Here is a 22,220-nt window from a genome sequence, read left to right as displayed (position 1 = left end):
GGAGGTTAGGCCCCGCCCCTGCCGCAACGTGTCCCGTTGCCGGGCCCGGCCGTAAGTTGAGAGACCCGGTGTCGTAAAAGAGGTGACGTCCGTCGATTCCCTGGAGGCGGAGATTTGGTGCTCTGCGCAAGCCGTGCCCGCGCCAGTGTCCTGAGGGGCGGCAAGAGCTACGGTCTTGGGGCCGCGGGGGGAGCGAGGAGGGCGATTTTTCAATGAGTCTCTCGCAGGTGCTGCGACTCTGCCCATGAAACCCGTGGGTCCGTTCCGCGCACGCGCGGCCGTGGGGGGGAGAGGGGAACGGTGCCGTAAAGCGCGGACGATGTCGGGGCGGACGGGTGCCGCGGCGTCGCCGGCGTTCGAGAAGCGGGTCCTGGTGACGGGCGGCGCCGGCTTCATGTGAGTAGTGCCCCGCCCGGGCTCCTGCCGGGTGGCGCGGGTGAGACGCCTTGTGCCTGTCCCGGGCCGGTCTCGCGCCGCCGCCGGCTCGGGCCGCGTTCGCTCAGGGGCTACTGGTGGCCCGCTGTGCGTTTGGACGTGGTAAGTGCTGGGGAGCGAGCTGGGGTGCTGCCCCGCCCGCCCTTCGCCCGCGGACAGCGAGAAGATGAAGGACCCCCCGGCGCTGACAGTGGGAGGCGGTGCTCGGTCTCTGCCGGGATTATGGCTGTAGAGGGAAGGGCAACGAAACTGGCGAAGGGTCTGGAGCACAAGTTCTGTGAGGAACAGCTGAGGGCGCTGGGGGTGTTTAGTCTGGAGAAGAGGAGGCTCAGGGGAGACCTTATCGCTCTCTACAACTACCCGAAAGGAGGCTGTAACCAGGGGGGGATCGACCTCTTCTCTTAGGCAGCTAGAGACAGGATGAGAGGACTTAGCCTCAAGCTACGCCGGGGAGGTTCAGGTTGGACATCAGCAGGAATTTCTTCACAGAAAGAGTGATTGGGCATTGGAATGGGCTGCTCAGGGAGGTGATGGAGCCACTGTCCTTGGAGGTGTTCAAGAAGTGACTGGATGTGGCACTCAGCGCCATAGTGTAGTTGACAAGGTGGTGATCGGTCATAGGTTGGACTCGATGATCTCAGAGGTCTTTTCCAACCTGAAAGATTTTGTGTGATTTTGTGGGTTGGGGGTCGAAGTGCTTTGAGCCAGCCGCTATTTCCCATGTCAACCCCCTGGTGTTGTTGGCTCTACTGGAATCAGGGAAAGGTCTGGTCTCTCTTAAACTTGAGTCCATCAGTGAGCTCTGAGTCAGAAGCTATGAGAGGATTAGATTTCTGTGTATGAATAACACCCGCTAAACCTGAGCCCTTGGGGTGAGCTTCTTGTACACAAGACTGTGCCAAGGAGGAAATGCCACCCGATTGTCTGGTTGTCACTTCTTGACAGCAGTGTCGGAGAGCTGAGTGATGGGAGTCAGTATTGTGGGTTAGGAGAGTTGATTGTTTGGTCCTCCCTGATGCCTAATGTATAAAGAGTGTAAAAGTATTTTAGAATGGCAATTGAATATAGCACTTAACAGTTTGTTGGGGTTTTTTTTATGTGACTGTGAGGAATGCTGATTTCTTTCATTATAGCATGAAATTTTATTCTGATTTTTAATTTCTTAACTGTATGCAGTTATGTATACAGTATATTAGAATAATGTATAGAGTATATGTTAGAATCATGTTGACATATATCTTTGAATTCCTCTTTCACCTCTCTTGAGTATAGCCCCTTCTTCCCCTGAGGACTTTTGATATTGCTGAACTTATTTGTAATTTGTCATCTCTTTGTTACCTTAAAGCTAAGTGTATAATTGTAAAATATGTTTTTCTTCTACTCTGCAGTGCTTCACATGTAGTGGTCTCTCTCGTGAAAAACTATCCAAATTATCTGATTATAAATTTAGATAAGGTAAGAGCTTGTTTTCTTTCTTGATATGGAAAACTGTTTTAAATGATTTTTGACGCAGTCTATAACATGTTAAAATTTATATGGTCTATTGTTAGTTACTAGTTTTTGTTTGATATTCCATTTGTTCCTATGCAAACAAAAAAAATCAACTGCTGTTTGTGGTCCCACCACAAATAATTATTTGATTTAAAAAAAAAGAAAGAGGGAAGCTTTTCAAGCTTTAAACTTGCGTTTAAGAATTTTTGCATTTAAGGTATCTTTTGAAGTTGTGTTTTTAAAGCTTAATCACATCTGCTTATGAAATAGGTTTTCTTTTGAAGTAAGTTTTTAGTTTATTCTCAGACTTTCTACTGATTAGGTTAGCTTATTTGCTTCCATGAAGCCCACTTATTGATTTTGTGTGGTTATTTCTCTTTAGCTCAACTACTGTGCAAGCTTGAAGAATCTTGAAACTGTCTCTGGGAAGGAAAACTACAAGTTTATCCAGGTGATAAAGCCTTCTCTTCTAGAAACTTGACTTTTTACTGATTTTTATCCCTTTGTATCCCAGGTAATGTGGTCTCCAGAGGTCCCCAAAGTGGAAGCCACTGCTTTCATTTATGATAAAGTTGAAATTACTTCTACTCCTTCATTGTCAGAAATGAGTCAGCATAGGTAGTAATATGCCAGTGTATGTGACAGTCAAATGGACATAACAGCATTTACTTCATCTGTTGCCATATTAATAGCCTTTGTATTTCACCCTCAGAAGCCTCTGACCATATGCGGTATATTCTGTCTTTTACATGAAGTAGTCTTTGAAGAGTTGATATATTTGATTGTATCATAAAGGTGTAGAATTGGTACAAGTGTAATTTTGAGATGAGTGGTTTCAGGGATGGTTGTTTCACTTTTAATATGCGTGTGGTCAAGATGGACTTAGATGCAGCTCTTTTGTGCTTCTCTGATGCTCTCTTAGACTTTGAACCTTTAAAATCCACTGCTTGTCATATTCCATGGTGTGCAACACACTGTTGTGTTCGTACTGGACATCAGGCTACGTTCTTGCTTGTGCTGCTGTTGATGCTCATACAGTTCACAGTCATTCTGGAACGGGGTTTCAGGGTAACATTCAAGGTATACCTTTTCTTTTTGAAGTTTTGCCAATTAAATTTGTTTACTGCTTCCACAGTTTGTCTTCAAATAGGAGATTGGTTCTGATTTATTGTTCAGATCAGTATTCTGACTGTTGGGCTTGTATGCTGAGGTTCTTCCTCTCTACCAAAGTCAGTGCTGATGCTGGTCTCTCTGTCTTGGGGGCTGCCCAAGGCTGCAGGGCATCTGAGAAGTGCATATAGTTTAGTTTTCTGAAATAGCAACATTGTCAGAGGTAGTAGATGTGAGCTTATATTTTTTCTTAGATTCAGGTGAAATTGGGAATTGAGTTTGCCCTCACCTGTTTGGTGACCCCCAAGACTGTTTATGTTTTTGTGAACCTAACCCCTTTGTTTCAGATAAGGGATTATCTCTGGGCTATTGGGATAAAAATTGTGTGACAGGAAAGGAACTGTCTGTATGCAGATGTGCACATATATGCACTTTCAACCAGACTGGCTTTTTGATTATTTTTCCGAAGGTCTTTGACTGTTTCCACTCTATGATATGAAATATGAGTGCCATGTAAAAGCCTTGTTAGCTGAATAGATATTAACATTTAAATGCTGAGGAGAGCATGGAATTCTAGAAGACAACCACTGAACAATCAGGTCCCTGTGTGAAGCAGGGGAACAGTAACAAGAAATGATCTGGTTATACTGCTTTTGAACTAGAGTAGGAATGTCTTGTCACAAAACTTAGACCAGTATAAATAATTCCAGCTTTTCAGTTTGTTTTTTTTTTTTTTTTTTTTTGGTGTGTGTTTTGGTGATTGTATGTTTTTTTTGTTTTGTTTTGTGGGGGTTTTTTGTTTTTTTTTTTTTTTTGGTTTGGGTTTTGTTGTTGTTGTTTTTGTTTGTTTTTGTTTGTTTTTTAGAGACAGTTTGTCACAGCTTAACATGCAGCTGATATGCAACCACGCTGTTTACACAAACAGGAAAAAGTGCCCTGGAAAAAATAATCTCTGATGTGTAACCCCTTTGATTAGAAATGTAACACTGTTGCTGACCTTAGGAGACAGCAAGAAGGATAGACACTGTAGTGGTACTTGAAAAGGAAGCCTGTTTTGGAAAGTAGAGAAGTAAAAGTTTAGCAAATTTGCATCAGGGACTTTGTAAAAGATAAATTTTTATCACAATTTCTGTTGTTGCTCATCACAGATGTACTAAGCTTGAATTTCAGTTTAAAAAAAAAATCAGTAATTGTAACCATTTAGTTCAAAATAAGGTATGAGCCTGAAGTGTATTTACTGGAGTGTTTCACTTTTATTCAGGGATGAGAAGTAGGGAAATCAGTTCACCTTCCTCCCATTTCTGACATAGAATACTTTTTTGAGGCTGTTATTCAGAATTGTTACTTGAGAACTTCTTGAAACATAGATACATTTGAACTGTTTTTAGTTAACTGCCTTGTTTTTGAAAATACAAAAGTCTTCCATGAGACACCTCTTCTCACGTACTGTCTTGTTTAAGTTGAGCCAACAGGTAAATATCAAAAGGTTTTTCTCAGCTTGCCTTTACCTTTAGAAGGTGCTAGTTCTGATGTCAAATTAAAGAATGTTTTTTTGTGTCGATGACTGTCTCTTTTTTGGTAAATATATCAATTAAAAAAATAAATTACTGTAACAAACAACAAAAAGCAAAATCCTCACAAGACGTGCAGCCATCTATTTTGACAGAAGTGGAAATCAGCTTCACCACTGGATGTCACTGTCTGCTTAGCCAGACTCCGGTAACTCTTACTTGCTCTCGGAACTTGGCATTTCAAACTCAGCGTTGAAGTTCCACAATATGTTGCTGTTGTTTGTATTTTGGGGAACGTTGCTGTTTTTCATGTTAATAGTAATAAGTTTCCTGAATAAGTTTTGTTGAGGATGTTTCGCAAAATGGGTGAAATTTATTATCTGGTCTTATTTTAGACATGGAATTGATAAATTGTCCAAAACTCAGTTGGTGGTGGTGTTTATATCCTGTGCTCACTTTGTAATGATTTGTTATATGACAATTGGTATGAGACTATTTTCTATCAAAAATGATTTTCTAATTTTTTTTTAGGGGGATATTTGTGTACCTGATTTTATAAAACACCTCTTTGAAACTGAGAAAATAGATATAGTCCTTCATTTTGCAGCCCAAACACATGTAGGTGAGCATCACTGCATGTTTTCATATTGTTTTCCATGGCTATACCTGCTTGAAATGTATACTGATATTTTTTGTCTTTTCACTTCATATAAACTAAGGATCCAGTTTGTATCTGCAAACGATGTGCTTCACTGTCTGGTAGCCTTTTTAACTTAAAGGATTTCAAAAGTGCTTCATCTGACTGTTGTCTGTTTTGATTGCACATAAATGGTAATGCCCTCCTCCCCCTTTTTACTTGCAGTATGTTTTTAAATTCCATCTAGACTCACATGTAACTGACAGTGTACTGATGGAGTCATAAAGGCAATGGAGAGAGAGTTTGTGCAGAGTGTTAAGTTTTTACTTGATTGGCTCCAACCTCACATGAGAAAACACGGTGTAGAAGCTGAAGGATTAAGTCCCGTCAGAATGCTGCCTCAGTTCTAGAGAGAATGAATTATACTTAAAAGTGCCTATTTCAGTTTGCTGCTCTTCATTATCACTGTTATTAAGAACAATCCCTGCCATACTCCTTTCATTGTGAGAAGAAATCCTCAAAGAATTCCCCAGGAAAATACTTCTTGAAATTGTCAGATATGCACAAAGTCATTAGGTCAGTTGGACAATTAGAATTAGAGCAGGTGCTGGTTAATTACAGTAATAGATGTGTTACTGCATCTTACAACTGTCTTTGACACTTCTCTTACTGGGCTTAACCTTTCCGAGTGAGAAGGGAAGTAGTTATGCTTAAATAAAGTTAGATAATGCTATTTTAGGTTAAAAGCTTTTGCTCAGGATTCCAGCCTCTTGTTGAAAGCAAGGATTTTTGTCTTCAAGTAAGTGTAGAAAGTCCCTTTATTTAATAATGACCTTGCTATCTGACAAGTCTGTATTTCAACCTCTAGTATTATTCAGTAGGAACCAATAGCTCTGTGTTGCCTAAATTTAATCAGAATTGTTTGAATTTTTTTACGTAGATCTTTCATTTTGGCATGCTCTGGAATTCACCTACGTGAACGTTTATGGCACTAATGTGCTGGTTGCTGCTGCACATGAAGCCAATGTGGAGAAGTTTGTCTATGTTAGTACAGATGAAGTATATGGAGGTAGCACTGATGGGGTAAGTTTGAAAGTACATGAGGGTTTTCCTAGCTTTACTTGCTTTTAAGAGTGAAAACAAACTGAGCCTAACTTTCCTTGGCTTTTGTAAATGTGTGACTTTCAAACTGTTTCTGACAGTACTGGGACATGTAAATAAACACTGGTTGTTTCTAGAAAGCTGAGTGTCAAAATTGTCCTGATTTTTTTTTTTTTTTTTAATATTGTGTTTTATATTGAATATGTATTACCTAAAGCAGTGAGGTTGGGGTTATTAATGACCTGAATACTGCTCAGAAATAGTATCAGAGAGTGTATTATGTAGTTTTTGTCTTGGAGCATTAGTGAGATTTCAGTAATGGGCACAGTTTGACAGGTGGGGAACTGCTTTTATTCTCTAGCTAAAATGCTAACAGAACTGTAGGTAGTGACAATTCAAACAGGAAACAATTCCTGTATTACTGTAATAAATATTCAGGTGTTTATTGTTGTTCTATGAAAATCTTTGATTTCTGACAATTTATGCCTGACCTTAATTCAGGAAATGTGATTTAGCTCAGTAAAAAGGCAAAATATGCATGTTCATCTTTTTAAGGGCATAAATAACAGTCAAGGAGCCTTGTGCTATAGTCCATGAAAATATTAATGTACTTCAGAGAATCCTGTGCACTTTCTTATTGTCGCAATGTCTTTTATCAGTTCCTTCAACACAACTTCCGTCAGTAGACTTTAATGATACCTGAGGATAATGTTTTCTTGTGTGTAGACCAGTGGTTTGGCTGATACCTTCAAGTGAACCTTTTCTGCCTCTAGGCTTTTGAAAAGAGTACTTTAATCTTTGTGAATCACACTAGAAATTCTTGTAGAGTTTTTTTGAAGGGAGGAAGTCCAATTAATTTCAGAGGCAAAGGTCAGACAAGAACAGTAAGTCTTTTAATCGTGTTAAGGTCATTGTTACAAATCACACTTTGTGTAGTATCCCTCCTTCTTTTGGTTTGGGTTGGTTTGTTTTTTTTTCTTCCAGGTGAGAAGTAGACTGAAGTGGCAAGATAACCTGGAAACTACCTGTTTTTGAAAGTGGTCAGAATTATCGAAGCTTTGTTTTGGAGGCTTTTGTGTTGCAATTCTACATTTCTTACAGAAATAAAATTTATAGAGAAGTTTAAGAAAAGACCCCTTTAATTTCGGTCAATTTGCTAGTGGTGGTGCGATGGTACTCTGAGGCAATATGAACTTGAAAAGGATTGAACCTCCCTGTAGCAAGGGATTTACTATCTTACAAGATAAAAATCTAAGGACCTGCTACCTTGAGGTACTCTGCTAGAAGTACAAAAATACTGCTGCTGGTGACCTGGCTGCCTCCTGTGTTTGATAAACAGACTGTCTTTTGTTGTGGACTTGGTCAGACAGATGTGCTAGGATATTTAGGGATTTTTTTTTTTGTAACTTTAAGGCTTATCTGGCCAAAAGAAATGGAGTAATGCAATTTTTTTTTGTTTGTTTTAGGAATTCGATGAATCTTCACCAAAACGTCCAACAAATCCCTATGCCTCCTCTAAAGCAGCTGCAGAGTGTTTTGTTCAGTCTTATTGGGAAAGGTACCAAGTAAGTTGATGGAAGCTTTAAAAACTCTGAAGCCTACAGTTAAGTGTCTCTATTATGTATAGAAGAGTATAAAAAAACCCTCACTACTAGTCCACACAGTGCCTCCTCTTTCCTTATTGTTAGTCCTCTAGTTTGGATGCATTGGAGAATGTCCACCAATAAGTAGTGGAGATACACTGATAGACAGTGTGGACAGGTCAGGTGTGTTAAATTTTTGAATCTGCACTGTAATGTCTAGAAATGCGCTTGGATAAAATAGTGAAAGAGAACATTAGGAATTTAAAAACCACTGCTAAGTTTGAAGGAAATAAAAAAGTATTATACAGAAGCAGAACATGCAAAATTCAAATTGTATTAAGACCAGGCTTATAGTCAAAACAAAAAAAGAAAGAAGAAAAAGTCCTATTAGTCAGATTTGCTTAAGCGAAAATATTTAAAATTTTCAATGCTTTAGGCTTTTGTTCTTGACGTGATATTTTTGATATAAAGTGGACATGAATAGGATGTTAATGACATCTTGGAATAAGTACATGTATGTAATGTCCTCTGGTGGTTCCAGAGCAAGACAGAGATTTCAAACACTTGTCACCTGTGGTACTTCTAACAGGCTGAGAAGGCTGGAGGCCCTTGCCTGTTTGGGAGAAACACAGGTAGTTTAATTCATTAGTGTTTGTAAAGGCTTACAAGATTTCTGAATAAGCACTGTGCTTGTGTCAGTTTGTGGTTTATTGAATAGGAAGAAGCTTACAGATTTTTTACTGGTATATATTTTCTTATGTAATCACATGTATGTTTAATGCTCTCAAGTTTCCAGCTGTTATCACACGGAGCAGTAATGTTTATGGACCACATCAGTATCCAGAAAAAGTAAGTTAAACTATGCTTTACTCTGAGCTTCAGTGTACCGTAATCGAGGGTTGCAGAGATGTTACTTTTTTCTCATATAAATGGGGTCACTTTTGAAAAAAACACTATTGCAACTAATGTGTGATTGTATATTTTGAACTCAGACTAACATGTCTTACCACGAGCACATCTTTTTTGATCATCAATAAAACTTCAATTAGAGACTTTTCATTATTTATGTGAATTTTATGACAGGGACTTTGTTTCGTTATTTTTCTGTTTTTCAAAGGATATCTTGGCAGGGTTCCCCTACAAATTACATAAACTCATATGTCATGTTCTGTAATTGGGAGTTTGTAATAACTAAGGTAAACATTTCAAAAAATGAACTGTGAGAGCACAATATGTCTGGTATAGAAAGTGATGTTCTAACCTGTACAGAAAATAGATAAGATGAAGCTTATAGCATACAGATATGAGGGGAGAAGTAGCGCAAAGTGACTGGTCTTTGCATGTGTTTATACAGACCTTGCAGGGTAACTATTTAAAATGGTTATTTGTGAGAGGGAGCTGCCTTTTTAAGTCTATACTAAAATCTGCTATGGAAATCTAGTTCATGGAAATATACTGATGGAATGAAAGTGATAATCATATGTACTCCTTGGAGTTTGGAACTTGTGTGAAATATAACTATATTTTGCAGTTCTACTGAGGTATTTTTTTTAATTTGAATGGCTCTTTACGTTTTGTGGTGGTGGTTCCCTCCCTCCCCCCCAGATGAATTTATTTTCCCCTACATTATTGCAGGTGGATAAACAATGTTTTTTAGAATACATTTTTCAATGATCTGTGACTTGGGAAATGCCTGGCTACAAGTTGCATGATTGTTGGAAGTATATTCAGGGGATGTATCACTATTTGCTTGTTTTTGACTTCTATATATTCTTCCTCATGTACCCAATTTCAGTTACTGCTAAGAACACAGCACTAGGCTAGATGAATTTTTAGTTTTACTTAGTATGTCTGTTCCTATGTTTAAAGTAGTAAGTTAACAAAATTAAAATAATTTGAGTAGTTTGCTTATGGCTTCAGTTTAAGAACTTTAGTAATGGGGCCAACTGTTCTGAAGTTTCTGGGACATTATGAATGGATGTAAACTTGTAGCTGAACATAATGCTGTAAATATTTGTGCAGCAAGCTAGTGGCTGTTGCTTGATCTGTGTTTATTTTCCTTGAAATTCTCTGTTGGTTCTCTTCCAATTTTAACTATTTCAAGAACTCTTACTTTTTGATTATAGATTTACTATAATTTGCTGGATATTTAAACCTTGTTCTGAATTGTTGGCAGTAATTATTTCTAGTTACTGTTGTGTGCAAAAAGTAATGGAATTTTTTTTTATTTTTGTAAAAATGTTACATTTTGTAACTGCCAGAAAGATAAGGTTTACACTAAAGTAGAGGCATCTACTCTTAAGGACCAAAAGCCTTGCAGTTTCTAGGCTTGATACATTCTTTCATTAGACTTAATAAAACTTAAGTATTTAAAGGATTTTAATAAAATACTTAATGATACTTGACTGGTGAAGTCCTTATTCAGATAACAGCTTCTAAAATAGCTGAGTAATTTTTTTTTTTGTTCGATTCCTTAGGTTATTCCAAAGTTTATATCTTTGTTGCAACAGAACAGAAAATGGTAGGTCACTTGCGTTTTTTGTTTGTGGTATTTGTGCTATAAAACTGTAATTATGATTATAAATATGTGCTACAGTTTGTAAAATGATAATTTCATAACTAAGTTATGAATTAGTTATTTTAATATTAGGATTTCCTTAAAGTAAAGGATAGTTTACATGTCAGCTACTGAAAGTACCTTCAGGTAACATCTAATGGTAAAACTGCTTAAAACACAGTCCAATAAATTGAACCTGTCTATTTAAGGTTTAACAAAAGTTTTTTGTCTTCTCCTTGTCCTAGCTGTATTCATGGTTCTGGACTTCAAAGAAGGAATTTCCTTTATGCAACTGATGTGGTAGAAGCATTCCTTACTGTCCTGAAGGAGGGGAAGCCAGGTGAAATTTATAACATTGGAACTAACTTTGAGATGTCCATTGCCCAGCTTGCTAAGGAGCTAATCCATTTAGTGAGTAAACAGTTCTGATGCTTTTTTTTTACCATTTTTCTTTGCACATATTTACAATTCTTCTACAAACCTCTTGTAGCTCTGAAAGAGCTCACATTTGTGATGGGTCTTGGAAGGTAATTGTAGCAGAATGATGTGCTACCCCTTCTGTGGCAGCTGTACTGTGTAAGTTTGCAGTACAGGCTATGCTGTGTTGGACTGCTGCATCAGTTATCCTGACTGGGACATAACTGGCATAGTGATTAAATACTGTTTAGTAGGGTTTTTTTCATGCTAGCTGCTTTAGTTTTGGTCTGAAAATGTAGCACTATTAAAATCTAACAATTTGATTATGGATGTTTTGGCAGTGCTCAGATGAAATATTGAAATTGTTCTAGACAATTTTGGTAATTTCAGTTGTTTGAAAACTCAGTTTACAAAAGACCATTTCTGTTTGTGGTTTGCTTTTTTTTTTCTTAACAAACATATCTTGTTAAGTGTGGGTTTTTTTAAGTGTATATTTAGACAGTAGTGCAAGATATATGGGGTTGATAATTTTTTCTCTTCTTGACAGATAAAGAAGACCAGTTCAGAATCTGAAATGGAGCACTGGATGGATTATGTCAAAGACAGGTAAGGAGTGTGGAGCATTTGCAGGATATCTTGGACATGCAAAATAGCTTTGTCCCGAAGGTTTCTGATACTCTTGCCAAATAGTTTTTTGTGGAAGTGTTTCTGTTCTGAAGGAGGGAACACTTCTGAGGGACTAAGCTGTTTTGCTGTCTTAATTTTTTTTTCTTTTTACTAGTGTATTTGACATCTATGATCTATACAGAGCATTGTATAGAAAAACAGGATTTCGATTTATTATTTGGATCTTTAGGTCAGAGTGTATGTCTTGAAGGGGAATGTGTAATGCTAATCTGTCTGTCTTCAAACTTTCTTCATACTTCTCACTACTGAAGCCCACTCTGGGAAGAGAGGACAGGTTTTGCACAGCAGCTAAGTTTTTTCATCAAGATAGTTTCTTTAGGTTATTCAGTACTTTGTATTCAACATCACTGAGTGAGATGAATTGTCTCTCGCTTAGCTTTGGTATTTTGATGTTAATGTGACTAATTCAGACTTATATGTATTTTATAGTAAGACCCACTCTGCAGGCAGAAATATGTGCCTATGGAGTGTAGTTACTTTTAGATTTCTATCTTAAGCTGAAGCTGCTATCTCAAAAGTGAATGTAAATGTCTAAAGTGCCAAAGTTAGGGCGGTGGTAAAAATGGATAACTTTTATAGATGTGCTTTTGCTGTGTGTTTCTGTCCTTAATTTCAGGCTTGGTTTCGCTCTGTTCTTTTATCTCCATTTCTTTTCAGCAACAATGAGTCTCTGCTTACTTTAGATATCACTCTCTCCAGAGTGATTAGAAATGACGTGTCTACTGATAGCAGTTAAGTATTATGACCTTTAGAATTCTCACTTTCTGTTCACATGTGGATTGTTATCATAGCAACTGAAGTGTCTTTAAATGTACTTTTTTTGTTTTGAAAAGGAAGCGTTCTTCAGAATCCTGTCTGAGTATCACAGACCTTTGAACAAATTGCCTTTGACTCACATGATATGACTGTTCAGTAGGTCTCAGTGTAATTCAGCCTGGGATGTTTCTTCATGTGTATTAGGCACTGTTTCCTCATGTTTAAACATAAATGGGCTTGGGAAAACTAACCACATAGGAATACATGCTTCAAAGAAGGTTGAGGTCTTATAAAAGCTACCTAACTAATGATTATTTAATTCTGTGATGAGCGACTTAAAGGTCATGGGGGTTACTTGCTATGGAAAAATTAGTTCTGCTTCTGCTTGAGATTAGTGTGTTATAATAACAGTGAGAAGTACTTGGTTTGTGTTTGCACATGTACCTTGACTATTCAATATGCCAGTGCTAGTAATGCAGGAATGCTAGACTAGGCTACCTATCTGCCAGACTGTGGAAGTGAAAATCTGTGTAAGATACCTCTTTCTGTGTTGAATCTTGCAGCTTGGGATTCTACATATTCAGTAGTACCACGTTTATGTAGCTACCCTGAGGCACTGTAATGGCAATGCTTTGGAAACCTGTGTGTTTTAAATCTGAAGTATGTGTAAATTTGCGACTTTTCAGGATGAAAAATGTAAATGCTAATATTAGAAAACACTGGCTTTGTGTTGCAAATGCAGTGACTTGCACAATTGCATTGGCAGTGATTCGAGTTTTGCATTAATTTTGTGCCAATAAAATAGTAATTCATATTTATTCTAGTCAATTCCAAGTAGCTGACTGTACAAACTGAATTGTATTGTTGTAGCTTCACTCAGCTGCCACGTATTTTTTGAAGGCAATGCAATCTGTTCATGTTGATGGGAATTTTTAAAATTGAAGCATATCTAGTATTCCTTTGAAGACAATGTGAAGTACTGCATCTCTAATTAATGAAGTCTGATCAAATTGTTTTCTGTATGCATTTTATACTTCATCAGGCCTACAAATGACCTGAGATATCCAATGAATTCAGAAAAGATGCACAACTTAGGATGGAGACCTAAAGTGCCTTGGAAAGAAGGAATAAAGAAAACAAGTAGGACTGATGGCTTTACACTGATGTAGAATTGATAGGAGGAGGGAGGGGGGAAGGGGGGGAAATGGGTATATAGGTTAGTTAATTAGAAGCTAAAGAGATAGAATTTAACACTTAAATTTTACATAGAATTGTCTGCTTTTTAGTAGTGAATTTACATGATTTTAAAAAAGTTTAATCCCTTTTTTAGTGCTAGAATAAGTCTTGCATGAAGAACTTCTAAAATTTAAACTAGATTTTTATGGTATTATAGGTTAAAATTTTGCATAATGAACTATTAGCATGTTGTTAGTCTTATGATGTCTGTGGAATATTTGAACTTCCCTGTTATCTCTGGTCAGCTTGACTCATCAACGTTCTCTCCATACTAGTTGAATGGTACAAAGAAAACTTTCACAACTGGAAAAACTCGGAGAAAGCTTTGGAGCCTTTTCCTGTGACAGAGCCATTTGCACAACTCGGTGGTCCATAGGGTGGTGCAGAACCTGAAGGAGTTTTTTCTACCTCATACGATTTTTCTTCAAAGCCTGCAATCAAGTGGCTGCACTGGAGTCTGAATGTTTTCAAGATACATGTGATGAGTACAGAGCTACAGTGTGGCACAACTTTGGAACGGTTTCAGCTTTTGGTGCAATACTCTATTCTCACTAGGTATTGATTTTAAAGACCTGCACAGAGTGAAGCATATTTATAATGCTGTAAAGTAATGTAACTGAAGTAAAATCTGCCTTATTAACTAAGAATAATTAATTGCAATTATAGCTTTGGGACTTTCAGTTAGATTCGTTTCAGTTGTGAAATCATTTGTCTGTATTAGTTTGTTTTTACAATGTAATATATTATTTTTGTCAATTCAGAGAGTTAAGTTTTATTTTTAATCAAGAGGATATTTTTTTGCGAGTTGAAATGAGTTGATAAAAGCTAGACGTGGCACCTGTACTGTTCTGTCCATTTCTCTTGGTACAATGTTAACTTCTGTAGATGGCTGATTAAACTGTTACCTCCTGTATAACTTTAAATGCCCCTTTTTAAGGAGAGCAAGGGGGAAAGGTGTCAAGAAGTAGCAGGTGTTCTTGCTGAGATTTCCAGAAGCATTTTCTTAAACTTTGTCCTCTTTTTACTGTATTACTGTCTTTTACATGTTAATTTCCTTTTCTTAAATGTAAGTGTAACAAACTTGAAATACTGGAACACAGTTAACATTCCAGTGATATTATGTCCTGTGATATGAAGGCTATTTATAGAGAAAATGTTTTTAAATACTTCTTTTTCTGTGAATTGTGGGTTGGCAGACCTTATTCAATGCAGTGTTTCACACTTTTTTTTTCTGTAACATTTTAAAGATAAAACAATATTTGAATTTTAATGTAAAATTTGGAAAAAAACTTCAGTTCTAGAAATATGTCAGTGAATCTTTTTCGAAGTTGATTCAGTAATAAAAGTCATGGTGTAACTGGTTTCTCTTAATTAAGAAAAACATACTGAAAATGTGGATGGTGGTTTTTTTTTAAAAAATATTTCTTAGCTCTTCCTCTATCCTGAAAAAATTACCTTTTTTTGGTATTAAAAAAATTACTTTTTTTTCTTTGAGGTGGTGTGGCAGATACAAAAGAGACCACTCTTCTTGGTTTTATCACTTAAGCTTCTGTACTTGGCACAGTCCCAGATCCTTCTGTGGCCCCTGGGTAGAGCTGCAAGAAGCATAAGACTGGGATGCTGTGGTGTTCTCAGCAGTTGCAGTGACTTCAAAATTGTCTCAGAAATTGGGAGGTAACTCTTAAAACACAAGTGCTCCCAACGTCATCACACCTCTTGGGTGGTGCACGGTGCTTTTGATAAAATGCCACTTCTGTTTGGCAAGAGTCATTCTAGAAAAAAGGCTGTTTCTAGGTGTACCATAGTGCCAAGTATGTGTTCTAAACTTTAGGAGTGTGTTATTGAAGGTGACATTTCTGTGACAAACTGGGATAATAACGCTACACTTGAATTGTGTGGCAATTATATTTTTTGGATTTCTGATATACTTGGTTTGGAAGTCAAAGCCTCCATTTGGGAAGGACAGAGGTTACAGGAGTTACTATGTGTTGCTCTGTTAGCATACTTGGTTTACCAGATACACTTCGATGGATGAATCACTTAAATTTCGTTGTCAAACACATTGCCGGTGACATTCAAATATTTTCTTAATTTTTGTATTTTTCTTCAGATATGGCTTCCGTACAATATGCATCCTTCCTTACAATATCCATGTTCATGTTTTGTGTTCTACAAAAGCCACCAGAAATAGCTGATGTGCTGCAAAGATCTGTTTTAGCTGTATTTATGGTTACCGTGGCAGCTGCTTTGGGTTAGATGCACACAAGTCTGTATATTTCACATCTGCTTGTACTGGAATACTGGTTGTGATGTGTTTTTAGGAGGAGAGATTACAGATTACTAAAATCTTACTATATAAAACCTACACAAACCTTAATTTGAAATTATTTTAAACATTCAAAATAGGTACAGTGTCTTTGGAACACTAAAAATCAATTAACTTATGATGGTGTTATCAGAAATGCACAGAAGAAAGCAGTAGAGTGTGATTGTTTTATTGAATAGATCTTTTGAAAATTGTTTTGAATATTTAGATGCTGAAGATGCAAGCTTTGATATTTATGTCACTATCCAATCAAGTGATATTACCAGGAGTGGATTTTTCAAAAGGATCAATTAATTTTTAGTGGAAGCTGTTCCGGTTTATTTAGGTTTTGAAGATTTAATCCTTCCAAGTGGTTGAGATTTTTGGCTCAGTATTCCTACTTTTATTTAGATATATATATATAAATGTATGTATGCACATTTTAAATATATATTTTTTAAAAAATCTAGGAGGCTTTTTCTTTGAACTACTTTGCTGTAAATCAGGTTTTCTTAGTGGGTGAGTGCTCTGGTAGGACCATTTCTTTCACAGAGAAAAGTATTTTTCCTGTCAGAGGAAACAGTTTATTTTGCCATTAACCTTCTGGCTTCTATAGGAAGAAAGGAACAAAGGATCAACTAGTGAACTGTCACTGTGGGGAATTGTAATGCTTTTAGGTTTTATTTCTCACTGTTTTTACTGGGAAGCATTTCTGCAGATGACAAAGGGGGAGTGATGTAAAATACTGTGAACACTGTAATCTTTCACTCCGTTCTCTCAAGGTTTGTGTCACAGAACAAAGGCTACACGAATTAAGAAAATAAATGGAGTAAACGTGTATGTCACTTAAATCACTAAAACTTTCTAAGGGATAAGACTGGCCTTTGGCAAGAGTTTTGTATCCAGGTTCCATCATGGACTTGGGAAGTTATTTGGGTACAGCTGTGGGTTTGCATCTCTTTTTGGGGTTAATGTTGTGAGCTGGATCAGATCTTTGGGAAGCAGCTCCTGAAATCCCTTGTGCGTTGGGGAAAACCAACATTACTACCCCATTATTTTGGTGTAGCACACCTGCTATTCAGTACCTCCCTCACCAGCAGCAAGTGAAAGGATTGGGAAGACATTGAAGTGGGCAGCTGAGACAGCCATCTGCAGTCATAGAATCACAGAGTGGTTTGGGTTGGAAGGGACCTCAAAGACCATCTAGTTCCAGCCCCCCTGCCAGAGGCAGGGGCACCTTCCACTGGATGAGCTTGCTCAAAGCCCCATCCAACCTGGCCTTGAACACTTACAGGGATGGGGCATCCAGAGCTTATTCTGCAAATTGTGGCCTGTGGGCCCTTGTATGTATGTATTGGCTGCAGTTTGTGCAATGGAGATAACTCTTACTTTCTCCAAGGCTTTCTCTGGTCTGACCTTGGCACTTGCTTACATTTCTATGCTGATTGGCATGAAGGGGTGTCACTGTGGTTGAGGCCAATCATCACTGTCATCATATGATGGACTAGAAAAAATCTTTAATTTGTCCACCCTGTACTTTATTTGAGGTAGGAGAAAGGTTGTGAGTGAAAAAAACATGTTGTGGGCTTTTTTTTTTGTTTCTTGATTCAGAATGCTTCATTTTACTAAAACTGTGTTCTTATGCTCTTTAAGTAGCCATGAAATGCAAAAATCTTTCTACTTTTCAGGAGGAACTTTTAATGCAAAACTGCTCCCTGAATTCTTTCTGGGGAAAAGGTGACTGTTAAATATTCTATATCTGGGACTGAACTGTCCTACTCTTTTTTTTCATTTGTTTTGTATTACCTTAAGTTTTTATTTCCATTTCCATTTTACCTGGCAAAACAAATGTTTCTAAAAATAATAAATATCAGAATAACCCATTGGTCCGTAGTAGCTCTGTTGTGGTAATGTATGAAAACTCTTAAGTCAATAGTGTTTTTGACTTCTAAGCATGCCACGACACATTTGGAGCTTATCTGCAGCAAAGATCACAAGGTTGTGTTAGCTGCATCAGTAGGAGACATGCTTGTTAAGGGATTACATGCATAATTTCTCAGCAAAACAGTCATTGCCAGTGGCAGTGGAAAATCACGAGAAGATGAGATTTTGTATCAGTATGTTGTTTGCACACCTCTTTAGTACAGTGGTGTGGGTGGTTTTTTTAACCCCTCCCTAATAGAAATTTTTTTGTTAAGAGTTTTTGTTTTCAGTCATGAAACTGCTGGCCTGGTCCTCAGCCTTTTTGCTTCTGAAAATAGGTCTTTGACTTTTGAAAATGTATCAGCTCCTGGAGAACGGTGTTTGCTCACAAAATACTTCCCAAAAGTGGAACAATTTGAGGAAAAATACACTCTGAAAGTAAAAGGAAATAGAGGGGTCTATGTCACTGGATATTCATATGGCTGGCTTGGGAAGAGGCTGGTTTTTCCCCACCTGAAAAAGGAGGAATTTGTTGAACTCCTCTATTATTGTGGAAGAGAGGTAAAAAAAAAAGTTTTAGTTTTTTTTTTGGTTGTTGTTTTGTTTTGTTTTGTTGTTTTAACTAACATGAGGGAGCAGCAGTGAACAGTCTTGCTAAGCAGCCTCTCCCCCCACAGTGTGCAGGGAGCATGAACAGAGGATGCTGTTATGGGTAGCTCTTTCTGGAGCCATGGGATGTGCAAATAAACACAAACCTGGGAGGTGAACATACAGTACCAGTGCAGTGTGCACTGTTGTGGGCACTTGGGTATATCCCTTGCCTTTAGCTTGTATCAGGAATGTTATAGCAGTTGCTTGTTGAAATAAATGCCTAATCAACAATGTGAGCATAAACTATTTTTTTCTTATAACTGTGCTTAGGATTTTTGATTTATGCAGACACATGGAGTTTCTCCTGTGGAACATGCAACTCCCAGCAAGACCATGGAAAAATGGTGCAAGTACCCCTTGTATTCCAGTCTCTTTGTGATATGTCATTTCTGCACAGAATTTGTCAGGCTTCAAAATAAAGTCCCTGAAAACTGAAGCTAAAATACTGCTAATTTAACGCTCCTAAATCCCACAGAATGTTGTAGTTTCTGTTACTCTCCCAAATGATCCAGGGAGCCAAAGCCAAAACACCATTGTTTTGATAGTAAACACGTGTAGGTTATGTGTGGTGCACAGATGTATATACGGGTAGTTTTGTGTTACTGTTGCATTTTAATTTGGCTTACGACAAAGACTCTTCATTGATTCGTTTGTGCTATCCAGTACTGTAGAGTGAATAACATCTATTTGATTTAAACCCCCAAGTACAATAAACTCAGCCGGGTGACGGGTGGGAAAGAACAAATTAGTCCTATCACGCGACAACGGGAATCGCGGCAGCCGAAATAGCTCAGTTGGGAGAGCGTTAGACTGAAGATCTAAAGGTCCCTGGTTCGATCCCGGGTTTCGGCAGAAGAGCCTCCCTTCTTTTTCTCTCCATGATCGGGAGGTGGCGAGCGGATGCTGCTGCTGTAGCAGCCCAGCGGCCTCTGCTCCCAGGGCTTGTGGAGAGCCGCGGAATCCTTTGTTGAGCCGATACCGAGCGTGTCGCTCATGACGAACCGTTGCCTGCTTTCCAGTTTCCCGTTTTAGCTCTTTGAAGTTTACCTTTTTTATTAAGGATGGTAAAACAAAGCAGCAAGCTTCTTTTCCGGTCCCTTCTCTGCCCCTTGCCATCTCCCACTGTCGATGACGGGAGGGAAGAGAGAAGCGAAAGTGAAACTGTTCGATGAGAAGCGGGATGACTGGGAGGGTAGGGGCAGGGAGCGAGGGAGTCTCTCAAGAGTACGGGGAGGGCGACAGAGACAGAAGGATTAGAGATTACTTTTTGCCAAAATCTGGAGCGCAGGTCAAAATTCAGCAGATGGCTGAAACTACTTTACTTCCCATAAAGGCAAAGGAATACCTTCGAGTACAGGAACTGTGGTAATTAACGTCACCTAGTCTTTACCATTCATGTATTTCCTACTGATCCTTTATTTACTTATAAGTTGGGAAAAATCACTTGGATTTTTCTGAAGCGTATTTTTAAGGAGGGCACCCGGTTTTGATTTGAAGCCATGAAGAAGCAGAAAGTTTATTAATTGTCCTTGGTAATTTGTTGCAATTGTTTAAAATATATTCCTTTTATTTGGACCTGCCCTCTGTTAAACCTTCTCTCTCTTAGATCAGAGATCTTCATGGTACATGGCATTTGGTCATCACGAAACTGTCAAGTCAGCACCCAACTTTGTTTTGATAAGCTGAAGAAATCAAACTCTGAGACTTTCATTTTAAGACATTTTCTCCTGTTTTCAGGTAAGTTTTTTTGTAGCCTTTTTAATATACTGATACCAGAACAATATACAGAAAAAGGACTTTCAGTATTGATGTCACCAGTGCAAAACGCACCAGTAAAGCAGCTCCTTACTTCTCTGCTCAGCGTTTTTCATCTATTCACAAAAAGGTGTCACTGGTCATTTTCTAATCACAGCCTCACATCAAGCCTTGATGTTGAATTACTTGTCTGATAGAAGGAGCACTCACTACAGATGAATATCCTATTAGTACAAACAGAGGTAGTGGTAGTGTTACTTAGATCCTACTAATAAGACAGATAAGGGATAGTATAACTGCTTATATTACTATTTTTCCTAAATATTTTTTAAGCTTTTGAACAAACATCAAGACTACACGCTTGAGTACTCAAGGACAGAAGGAAACGTTAAAATGGTTGCTTTTGACTTCTCATATGTACTTTTGCATGTTTGATATAAAAAATAAATACATATTTTTTACAAAAAGCTTTTAATTATTCATAAAAGACATTAATGGTTCTTTGGGAATGAGTTAGGGAGGTATTAATTTCCTGCAGGTGTGATCAGAGGGGCAAAAGAAAGAATGACTGTTTACTTTCTGGCCTTTTTCATACTGCTGAATAAAAGAAAGTCATGGAGCAAACTTGGATATCAGACCTCTGACTATCTACTTGGCTTGTTCACCGGCACCCTGAGAGACAAGGTACGTTTGCTATGGAGGGAACAGCCCCACACAGTGCAGACACCAGCCAGCTGGTGCTGCTCAGCTGGGGGGCCAGGACGTGGCCCTGAGACTGCTCTTATGCAGTGGTCTGGCCTTACCCACTCAGTGCTGTTCTGGAGATTTGGTCCTCTCTGCCACTGGATTTTTTGAGGGCCAGGAAAGGGTGTGGGTCACTCTCAAAGTGTCTGAGTTTTAGCAGGAGTATCCAGGCACATGAATATATGACAAGTACGAGCTGTGGTAGTGTCTGAAATTTCTATTTTTAAGCTAAGGATAATATTACCTGTAACAGCAATTCCCTTTTCAGAGGTTTTGTGATGTTAAATAGAAATTTTTTGGTACACCGAAATACTAAATGATAGCATTGATACTGAGAAGAAATCTCAGTTTTGTTTGGTAAGGGATTTGGATTGGTGGTTGGCTCCCCAAGGAAGTGACCACAGCACTAAACCTGACAGAGTTCAAGAAGTGTTTGGATGATACTCTCAGGCATGTGGTGTGACTCTTGGGGATGGTCCTGTGCAAGGGTAAGGGTTGGACTTGATCCTTGTGGGTCCCTTCCAATTCAGCATATTCTGTAGTTCTGTGTCCCAGCACTGCAGGTCACAAAGCCTTGGATGCTGCTTCAACACTGAGTAAGGCCTAGGGTCTTATGGGGAAGAAGAGGATAAAATGAAGAGATAAACTTAATTCTGGTATTTTTAAACTTCTTTCTGTTTGATTTTGCAGGCTTGATGCAGATTTCTGATGTGATTTGGCAGGTTCTGCGAAAATAACTGCAAGAGTTGCTGCTTTATTGCTTGTCACACAATATTCAGACATTTTTCATTCAGCTGTATCTTCTTTACATAATCTTTTTCTTTTTGCCGCTTTCTAGATTTATTCTTGCCATCAAACATTTCCATTTATTTTTCTATCAGCTTCTTCCCTCAAGATGAACCCCCTGCTAGGATGCAAATCCAGACTACTTTCACATCTTTCTAAGACTTTATGTTTTAGTTACAAAGTTCCTTCTCTGCAACTGGGAAACTTCTCTGCCCCTACAGATATGGTTACATACACTTTTTAAAATGTCTATCAAATACTGAAGTTGATACCTCACAGGGATTCAGAGAAGAAATTACATTTTACAATGTTTCTTCAGCTGCATGCAAATATTCGAAATCTGGTGGATTTGGTTCATGTGCTTTTTCCATGACCATCTTTGGCTTCTGTTTTAAGTGAATGAAAACTGTGGCAGAAGGAGCAGCTCAGAGAGAGGTGTACCCCACATCCTAGCTCTGCTGCAGGCTGCAACAACTTGCAATCACAGAACATGACAATTAATAAAGAAGCTTAGAGCTTTACTTTGAAACACCTA

The 22,220-nt window shown here is 38.2% G+C and overlaps 1 protein-coding gene, 1 long non-coding RNA gene and 1 other non-coding gene across 6 annotated transcripts; all 3 read left to right on the top strand.

The window, feature by feature from the left end:
* Positions 1-235: 235 nt before the first annotated feature.
* Positions 236-16,677, top strand: TGDS (TDP-glucose 4,6-dehydratase). Of its 4 annotated transcripts, XM_027724702.2 has the most exons (13): positions 236-396; positions 1,824-1,890; positions 2,309-2,377; positions 5,079-5,169; positions 6,125-6,267; positions 7,752-7,850; positions 8,658-8,717; positions 10,346-10,389; positions 10,671-10,836; positions 11,390-11,448; positions 12,187-12,261; positions 13,328-13,425; positions 13,797-16,677. In XM_027724702.2, the coding sequence occupies exons 1-13, from the start codon at positions 245-247 to the stop codon at positions 13,895-13,897; spliced, it is 1,224 nt and encodes a 407-aa protein (XP_027580503.2). In that variant the 5' UTR covers positions 236-244; the 3' UTR covers positions 13,898-16,677. The 4 variants fall into 4 exon arrangements, 3 of the variants coding, with proteins under 3 accessions (XP_027580503.2, XP_039237938.1, XP_027580505.2); XM_027724704.2 differs by lacking the exon at positions 12,187-12,261 and having other exon boundaries at positions 241-396; XM_039382004.1 differs by lacking the exon at positions 13,797-16,677 and having other exon boundaries at positions 12,187-13,418.
* A 2,502-nt stretch (positions 16,678-19,179) lies between these two features.
* TRNAF-GAA lies at positions 19,180-19,252 on the top strand. The gene has a single exon. It is a non-coding gene; the product is annotated as a tRNA-Phe (tRNA).
* Positions 19,253-20,064: 812 nt separating this feature from the next.
* LOC113989817 lies at positions 20,065-22,220 on the top strand. The gene is made up of 3 exons (XR_003541415.2): positions 20,065-20,137; positions 20,764-20,839; positions 21,590-22,220. It is a non-coding gene; the product is annotated as an uncharacterized LOC113989817 (long non-coding RNA).

The sequence above is a fragment of the Pipra filicauda genome, unplaced genomic scaffold (assembly GCF_003945595.2).
Source record: "Pipra filicauda isolate LSUMZ 115617 unplaced genomic scaffold, ASM394559v2 scaffold24_size8852520_pilon, whole genome shotgun sequence".
Lineage (NCBI taxonomy): Eukaryota > Metazoa > Chordata > Aves > Passeriformes > Pipridae > Pipra > Pipra filicauda.
This window is presented reverse-complemented; position numbering and strand designations above follow the sequence as displayed.

Coding starts and splice junctions, on each gene's coding strand:
- TGDS (XM_027724702.2), top strand. CDS start 245: ATGAAACCCGTGGGTCCGTTCCGCGCACGCGCGGCCGTGGGGGGGAGA. Junction 397..1,823: donor ACGGGCGGCGCCGGCTTCAT/GTGAGTAGTGCC, acceptor TCTACTCTGCAG/TGCTTCACATGTAGTGGTCT. Junction 12,262..13,327: donor GACGTGTCTACTGATAGCAG/TTAAGTATTATG, acceptor ATACTTCATCAG/GCCTACAAATGACCTGAGAT.